Source organism: Melanerpes formicivorus, unplaced genomic scaffold, assembly GCF_026170545.1.
Source record: "Melanerpes formicivorus ecotype bairdi unplaced genomic scaffold, bMelFor1.0.p_v2 SCAF_2, whole genome shotgun sequence".
Lineage (NCBI taxonomy): Eukaryota > Metazoa > Chordata > Aves > Piciformes > Picidae > Melanerpes > Melanerpes formicivorus.
In genome coordinates, this window is record NW_027142354.1 from 13,115,979 (window position 1) to 13,125,114 (window position 9,136).

Genomic DNA, 9,136 nt, shown 5'->3' on the forward strand with positions numbered 1-9,136 from the left:
GCAATGTAGATTAGTATAAACTGTAGATTAGTATAAAAGTTGGTACATGTGGGGCCCAGATGTTTTAAAGACAGGCCTGGACAGGTCAGCATTCAAGCAGAAAAATGTTTTATTGTAGTGAATTTACACAGGAGAAGAACTAGTCTTGCTGTTGGTGGTTCAAGGCTATGCTGAGCCATAAAAGGGAAGTGCTGACCAAAGCAAGTTCCTATATGTGAAAACACATTGCACTTCCAGTCATTTTTACAAGGTTATATGGACACCACCTGGTATTTTCTTTTTTGCCCTTTTTTTAGTTTTTCTTTCTCCTTTTTTATTTTTTTTTTTTTAATGAGGAAACCTGATGATACTCTTTCTGCTTAGCCCATCCAGTTTATTTAGATTAAAAGCACCTCAAGCCACATGAGGCTTGCTAGATACATTCCCAGAATGACCTTGTAGGGCTTTGGTGGCTCTAAACCAGGCTCGGTATACAACAATAATGCTGGTTAGTGGTCTCATCATTCTCATGACCCAGCAAGCAGAAAGAAGGAATGGCAGCAAGCACAGAAGGTATATGGAAGACTGGTGAAGTGGCCTTGATAACAGAGCTCTTCCCCAGTTAGGGCAACAGCCATCCCACTTCTTAATGCAGAAAATCATCAAAGCGTTGCATCAGCCTGGCACATGTAACACATGGCATGGATTCTGTGACCATACAGACAAGGAAGGCAGGACAGGTTTTGGGCCTGTCAGCCTTTCAATTGTCCTTTCAGGGATACAAATACAACAGCATTTATCAACTACTAACTAGTTTTCCCACACACCAAGTTATGTGTGCTTACATTTTTACATAACAATACACAGGTCTTCCCCACCACCACCTCTTGTGGTGAAAGAATATGATATGTCAAGCCAACAGGCCCTTCAGGAGAGCCTCAAGGGAAAAAAAGTTAATGCAGAGCTAGCTTATTTTTGATCTCTTGAAAGTAAGATCTTACAAAAGATGTACAAGATATCTGTTTTTACAATATTTCCTTTGTACACAGTGAAGAGGAGTAATAGACTTTTTAAACATAGGATTCCTTAGCATACTGGATCTGGTCTACCTCAAAAACTGGCTGGCTGCACCTTCGAGCTACAGACTTAAGTTTGTTCTTTTGACCAGATTCAGACATGGCTCTTAACCGGTAGACTCCTGGGGTCACAGGTAAATTCACACGAGAGTTTATTCCCACAGTGATGGTGAGAGTTTCAGATTCCACATCAGAATCCTTTGCTGCAGAAACTCTGCCCCTGCATAGATTCCTTTGAGTTGTATATGCTTCATCCTGTGCACAGCTGCTGCATGGATGAGGCAGTAAAGCCTCCTGGTTTGACACCTTGACTCTCATACTGTGAACCGTAAGACGATGGGAGGGAACTTCAGAGGCCAGGCAGTTCTTAGTAGCCTCTTCATAAGAGGGTGGTCTTCCAGGATTTCTTTGGTCTACCTCTCTGAACACTTCATCAGCTGACCTGAAACGAAGCCTTCGCTGATATGCCACAGGCAATGGTTTCTCATCAGGGCTGTTCTGGACAGCTCTGCAGGAGAACCGATCTTCTTTTTTTGTGAAACTGTCTCTTTGAAACCCCATGTTTCTTCCAGGCCCCCAGCTCTGGGTTTTCAATAATGTTTTCCTGTGGTTTGCAAAAGAGAATGACATTGAATGCTTTTTGATCTCTCTGCTAGGTGTACTGCAGTCTTCAGTGGACTTGGTGGAAAAGGACTGGGGCCTATTTAAAAAGGTTTTTTTTGGGACTGGAGGGAGAAACTACCGGGGAGTTGGTGAAGACTGAGCTATCAGAGCTCTCCAGGGAGCAACTGGAGGATGTTTTGGGTAGTGAGTCAGTTGATAATTGTGAAGGTAAGACCACAAGCTGTTTCTCCAGTGCCTCCATCCCCAGCAGTTTCTGCTGAATCGGAAAATTGTCCTCACTTTTGTTTAGCTTCTGTTTCCTTATCGTGCCTTCAAGGCTGTCCTGGAAGGACAGGTCTGGCTCTGAGTACCTCCTGTCCATCATGCTGATGTCATTTCTGAAATTAGTCAGTGAAGAGGCAGAGATGTGTTTCAGATATCTTCTGCTCACACTAGTGCTTCTCCCTTTGGGATCTTCCAACTGAGAGGTACGTGGGCTTAGTTCAGCTTCAGGATCTGGGCTGTCATATGCAGAGTCATTCTGTTGAGCAGCACACAGGTGTTCTGTGGGGAGAAAGCAACTGTTAGTTTTCACTGACCATCAAAGGATGGAAGGGATCTGTATGGAAAGGGTTCTTGTAGAAGCGTGCTGCAGCAGTGTCTTGAGCCCTCTACAATTCCCTGTGTTTCCACAAATTAAAGACCTTAACCCAGCAGCCAGTTTGTGGCATCCCTGGTCCGTTATCATACCTGTGGGGCTGTCTGTGTGCTCTGGTAGCTCCTCAGCCAAGGCACAGACAGAGAAGGCAATGTCATCCCCAAATATTTCTGAGCAGTTGTTTATGAGGAACTCCACCAACACTGTCACCTGCACACAAAAACAGTTTAATTCAGTCAAAAGGCCTGGAGACATATTAACCAATCTCTCAAGCCCCTGCCTGCTCTCTCTGTATGCAGGACAGAACAGAGCAGGGCAGCTTCTCCCAAAATCCTGGTTTAAATTCAGAGTTTGAGTCCACTCTGGTGGAATGAGGACTGATGCTGCAGACTAATTGATCTGCCCCAGTACAGACAAAATACCATCAACCATAGCTTTGGCCTCATGCTCCAGAGGGCCCACCAGGTCCTCTTTGCCTTCCATGTGCAAAGTATTCAGGAGCTGTGCTGTGGTGTAAGGGACCATAGGGCAGCTGCTACTTTTGCTCAGAAGATGTGAGATAAGGGACAGCCTTGCTCATCACATTATAGGCACCTGAGCTGAAGGGCACCCCCATTTTGCAGAGGTACAGTTTTGCTCAGGTTTAGCAATGGCAATGGTATTCCTATGGATGACTCTGAGCTTGCCCAAACAGGGTGCCTGCTTGATGAGTTCAACACACCTTGTCATTCATCTCTTTCTGCACTTCCAGTGGGAGAGTGTTGTCCATCTCTGGGCTCAGCATATTTGGGCCAACACAGATGGCCAGATTGCTGGAGTCCATCCTGTTGTTCTCAGCATTTTGGCTGATGTGCTGGAGCAGAGAGAGCATGTGCTTGAGCAGGATGAGGTTTGGTATAGGGAGCTCATCAGCCACCCTGCATTAACACAAACAAAATGTGACATTAATTCACACTGCAGTAGCCTCTAGTTCCTTACCTGAGCAAGTCTCAATTAAACTCACACAGATAACACTTCCTCCAGAAAGAGGCATGCCTATGATTTTTTCACTGCTCAGCATGGCAGCTGAATGTGCTGTTAATTGTAAGGTAATTACAAGGTCTTGTAATTACAAGGTCTTGACTGAAAGACAAGCATTACAGCAGTCTATGTCCTTGTGTCCTTGAGTAGATGGCATGACATCAGGAGATGTCACTGGAGGCTTCCCAAAGGCACATGAAAGCCTGTGGTTGTGCTGTGCAGCTTTCAAAGCACTTGCAGTCAGCCTCTGCATCTGCCCTTTCTAAAAAGCCAAACACAGTGGTGATCTCCATGTGCCTGACTTTACCACCAGCAGATGTGAAGGTTCCCTGTCAGTGCCTGTCCCAAAGTACTGTGACCACGTTAGCTGAGACACTGCAGCCTCTGTCCTCTTCCTACACTAGTTGTTTCATAGAGCAATCTCAAATACATTCAGGAAGTGCTGCTGCTAAAACCCTCCAAACCAAACCCCATGGAGCAATAGCAAGCTGTTACAGATGACAGGCTTTTAAATGAGACTCTCAGTTTTTTGAGAAACATCATTGGTCCCTATCAGTCACTCCATCACACTGGGGATGGTTGCAAAACTTACATTTTCAATTCTTCAATTTTTTCCTGCTTGCTTGGCTTCTCCAGAGCTTGTATCCACTTCTCATAGAGGTCAGCCGACAGGAGTTTGGAGGGAATATTTCGGAGGAAGTCCTGCAAGTCCAAAGAATTTAGATAAGGCTTTGGATACTACCTCTGAGCACAGAAGGAGCATCACTGTGGCATGGGTTCACTGGGAGGCAGGCTGGCTTGAGCTACCTGGCCATCAACACTGGCAGAGCAGTGCAATGCACAAGTACATGCAGAGTACACTTGCACTGGTGTAGTAATGAGACCCAGTCCTTAGGTACTTTTGTTCCCGCATGGGGAGGATGCTGAAGGGGACTACAAAGTGAGTTTCCTGTGGGCATGCAGGAAATCAGCAGCACAATAAGTGGGATTGAAAATTAGATGGAAAAGGAAAATGCCAGACTTTTCTAAGCCTGAAACATTTAACCTAGCTTTGCCCTGGCTTTGGCTTGGAGCCCCACCTAGGTCAGCTCTGGGCACTGAAGTGGGCCTGTGCAGATTAGCAATGTCCTCATACCACTGCAGGTCAGAGGAGCTCACCTTCAACACTGCTGCCAGCAGGTGCACAGACTTGCTTTTCAAATCGATATTCTCGCCTCTATTTAGATCCTCCTTCAACTCCTTTCGTGCTTTCTCATTGGCAGCCTTCCTGAATATCCCTTCAGTGGAAGGTCCTTTCATATACAATATAGCTAGGAGATCCTACAGAGAGAAAACCAGACAGGCATGGGAGAACAGTTAAACTTGAGTAAATGAAGGTCCTTTAGCAGCTGAATATTTCTTTAGAAACAGAATAAAAGTTGCCTGGAGGTCCACTATGTTCTGATGAGATCAGCATCTAGTTCTTGCTCCAATTAGATTACATGGGGAAAAAGATAATCTTGCCCCAATTCATCCTCTTCTTGAACCAGTGAATTTCTTCCAGAAGGAAACAAGGGATGGCTTAGGTCTAAGTTCAGATCACTTCCCTCCCAAGCCCAGCAAATATTGCTCAGAAGAGACAAAAGCCTGTCTATTGGAAAATTCCAACTCAGTGGGAGATCTGTGACATGACTATTTTCATCTAGAAAAGAGTGGTCATTGGCCATCCATAGCTGTACACTTTTTTCAGTGAAGTAAAAAAATCCTTAGAAGTTTATGGTGCTGGAAGACTCATTTAAATTACTTCTGCAGAATCACAGATGTTTGTACTGAGGAGCAGATCTCCTGTTCCTGGTTGTCTCCGCTCAAAGTTACTTCCAGTGAGAGGTAGGTGGGTGGGCTGGGCATAACCAACAGTCCTGAGCCTTTCTACATCTGGCATGGGTCCTGAGCTTATCCAGAGAGTGTGTGGAGGGGAAACACCAAAACCACTCATCTCCTGGGTGCTGCAGCACAAGTGCTGGGACTCCTGCCTCTCACTGAAAGCCAGAGGTATGGTAACTGCATCTCCAGGCTTGCTTACCTGGATTGGTTGGGGCAGTGTGTCATCTTTCCCACAGATAATAGCTAGAGGCTGGCCAAACAGAGTGATTTTGGCACCCGAGTCAAGCTGCCCTGGGGAATTCCCATTGGTGGAGCTTCGTCTCAGAGTAAATGACTGTGATATCACCTTCTTTCTTTTCTTTGTTCCATCTGCTGCAAGAAAAAGGAAAGACAAAAAATATGTTTTTTAAAAAGACAAGAATGCTGTGGAGCCTTTGTGTGCAGTGCAGAGGTGTATATTGAAACAACTCAAACTAGATGGGGAGAAACAGAAAGACAACTGAATGGTTACTAAGGAAACAACCAACTAAACTTGAAAACTGTGACTATCCCTCTCAGGACACCACCTTTCCTGTTTGGGGTTGTGTTTTTACATTCTAGCTACTGTTTCTTCTTAGAGAGTGGGAACACACAAAGCACAGAAACAGCAGCATGACAGAGACTTGATATTGTGGTGGTTTCTGTGATAACTAGCTAAAGTGGGTATGTCACTTGGGCAGCCTGCAATGACAACACTTTTCGCTACACAGTCTGACTGTGCCCCAAATTTAGGGCAAAAGTAGAATTAGGGGCTCCTGCTTTTCAGCCCTTTCACAGGCTGAAATGACAACACATCTCTCCAGCTCTGACAGCTTTGGGGCCAGCTCTAATGACTGTGGTCCTGCCATAGCTAGCTTGCCTCCTGCCAGACAGCCAGCAGAAAGTGATACTTGCTCCAGAAGATGGGAGCACCACAGTAGGGTCTCATCTGCTTAAGTGTCAGAAATAGCATGGGGTTTGCATCTGCATCTTAAAAATGAGAGCGTGATAGGAATTTGGAGATGATGGTTGTATTGAGATGAGGTGTGGCCTTTTTCCCCCTTTCAGAAACAGTGAGAGAAGGATCCTTTTGCTAGAAAGTTTTGTAAAGGAGTTGCCTGATGCAAATTTCCCATAAAGGACTTGCCTTATACTCCAAAACAAAGTTATCATATGAAGATAAAAGGCTCTCAGGGCCTGTATTTGTGGCTTTCACAAGTCCTGTGAGAAAGTCACCTAAACTATAGAGTCATATGAAATGTTCGACTGATACTCCTCAACAGTGGTCTGATATGATGGTCTGCTCCAAATCTGACTCTGCCCTGCTAATGGTGTCCTTCTGGTTGTTCACAGGTGCTAGGGTTTTGCACAAGAGAACACAAGTGCTGCTGCTGCCAAGAGGGTTTGTTTGCTCTGGCATGCAGCCACTGCTGTCAATACCCGCTTCTTGCTTTCTTTGTGGTGATGCTGAAGTGAGAAAGCAGAACATTTACTTCCCATCACTGACAGGGACCACAAGGAAATGTGCCTCTGTGGACCAAGGAACACGGATACAAGACCTCTGGCACTCAGCACTGTCGTCTCTACCACTGGGCACAAAGGAAAGAGGTCATTTGCAAATAAGTAGCACTCCAGAGCTGAGGGCTGTGGATTGCTTTCAGGAGGGCAAAGCAGGCAGTTTCACATGGTTTTGAAGAAGCACCAGGTTGTAAGCATTACATAAGAAGGCAGTTCCCCTGTTTTTAAAACTCACCAGTTGAGTGGCAAAGTCCATCTTCAGTATCTGCTGCGACCAACAGGGGGCATTTCTTGGTATCAGCCTGCAAGAGTGTGCTAGGGTTACAGCGCTGCCACCAGCAGCAAAGGCCACCAGTGAGTCACTGCAGCTTCTCAGAAATCTGCGGGAGGTTCTGGGGAATAGCCAGAGCAAGCCCAACACCTACTGAAGAGGTGCCTCGGTCCATGCCTCGGTCCACACTACCTCATTGCCCAGCAGAAGAGTTTGTGGTAAACCCCAGAGTCAACTACCCCAGACCTGCCTGGCAGGTCACAACCCTCTACCATAGCCAGATACATCCTGCTCTTCTGTATCCTCCCCTGGCACTGGAGATTTCCTCCCAAGGTCCTCCAGGGAGCCTTGATGACTTTGGAGCCTGCCAGATTTCTGAGCAAAGCTTCCTAGGAACCCAGAGAACATAGTGGCTGCTCATAGCACTGCCCAGCTCCTTCTGCACAGTGCTGCATGGGGCTGCCTTTGAAGGGCTCTGCCCGTTCAAGAGTAATGGCAGGTAGCCGGCAACTCCTGCAGCAGCTACCCCAACTTTGCTAAGGTATCTCACATCAGTAACCGAGAAGGATCAGGAGAAATGTAGTGGCTTACCTCTGACTGGCACTCAATCAGATTCTCCATGCTCCCAGCATTTAGTGTCTTTGACTAGGCAAGAAAATAAAGACACTATGTGAGTAACTAGTGCTATGGTTTAAAAATCAGAGCTATTCAGTCGCTCTTTTGGCAGAGCTGAAAGAGTAAAGACACTCACAATATTACAGCTGCTTAACACTTTCATTAGGAGTTTGATCGGGGGAGCTCTGGACACTCTGGTTTCCTTAGGTCCTTTTGTTTGCCTGTTTATTGAGCAGGGAATAGACAAAGAAAGAATTTTGTAAAACTGCACCCTTCTTGTCTTTCTCCATTGCAAGCCAGTCTAGCATTTAAGTATAATCCCAAATCAGCAAGATATTCCCCACAAGTCAATCATACAGCCCTGCTCTGGAAGGCATTCAGCTTACTGTCCTATATGCCCCTTGATTAAAACAGAAAAAAAAAACCCATCCAGCTTTCCATTTATAATCCATGCAAAAAACCCAAGCAAGTGCTTACAGCTACATATGGTTATTAAGCTGCAAAGACAAGACTATGAGAGTCAAGTCAGCTCTGCCCATGAGCTACACTTAGCTGTGGGTGCCCCTCTCCCCATTTATATTTTTGTACATCTCTGTACAGCTGCATCTAGAGCACTTCACCAACTTCAATCACATCACCACAGATTTTACCCCTGGTACTACTTACCCAAGGAGTGAGTTCAGCCAGAGCTCCTTCACCTCCCGAGAACTGCAGAGGAAAGAAGAAACATCACTCCCACTGCTACTAATCCTTTCGATAGAGGCAGGCGACTAAACAGTTCTACCCCACGTGTGCTGGTTTATATATGCAGAAGGACTAGGTGGAAATTCACAGACAGGAAGAAACATCATGGGGCAGGACTGAGATGCTACGAAATTTCTGGCTTCCTCTTTCCTTTTATAGGACCTACTTTTCTTCTTCTTTTTTTTTTTTCTCTCTCTCTCTCTCTTTTTTTTTTTTTCCTTTCCTTAAAGCAAAGAGAAAATAAAATGCCCTTGTGGCTGTAATGGATGGAAAAGATGAGACACTTGCCAGGTAAAGGTTCCATCTAGCATCACCAGCATAAGGTGAGATGTGCAGAGGGGGCTGCAGTGTGGGCAGCTTCTCCTTACCATTAAAGGACAGTGGGTACGGTCTGTCCTTTGTCTGCTCAGAGTCCTTAGATTTTGCAGTTTAAAGGCACACCACCAGGTCAAGTTACACCAAGAACAGTTAAATAGATGAGGGAGTGGAACAGCCAAGATTCAGGGAAATGTTTTTGTATATTTTTATCTAAAACTAATGGCAACAGTTTACTGTCTTCAAGCAGACATAGACACACACTTTGCTGGTGCCAACTAGTTCTTGAGAATCTAAGCATTGTACTTCCATAGAAGAAGTGGTGATATGTAATAATTTAGTAATGTGTGACAATATGCAATAAAAAGTCTTGCTTAAAATATGTCTCAGTAAGAATTATGTACCTAAGTAATAAAGTTCAATTTAACCAAGGAGATCCAAAAAATCCAGGAAAAA

General features: G+C 45.2%; 1 protein-coding gene across 1 annotated transcript; it reads right to left on the reverse strand.

The window, feature by feature from the left end:
• Positions 1-3,028: 3,028 nt before the first annotated feature.
• Positions 3,029-8,591, reverse strand: TAGAP (T cell activation RhoGTPase activating protein). The gene is made up of 8 exons (XM_068151014.1): positions 8,288-8,591; positions 7,758-7,842; positions 7,598-7,651; positions 6,971-7,037; positions 5,399-5,571; positions 4,495-4,656; positions 3,929-4,038; positions 3,029-3,233 (listed from the first exon to the last, which is right to left on the reverse strand). Exons 2-8 carry the CDS (start codon positions 7,782-7,784, stop codon positions 3,029-3,031), a joined length of 798 nt encoding a protein of 265 aa, XP_068007115.1. The 5' UTR covers positions 7,785-7,842; positions 8,288-8,591.
• Between the last annotated feature and the right edge of the window lie 545 nt (positions 8,592-9,136).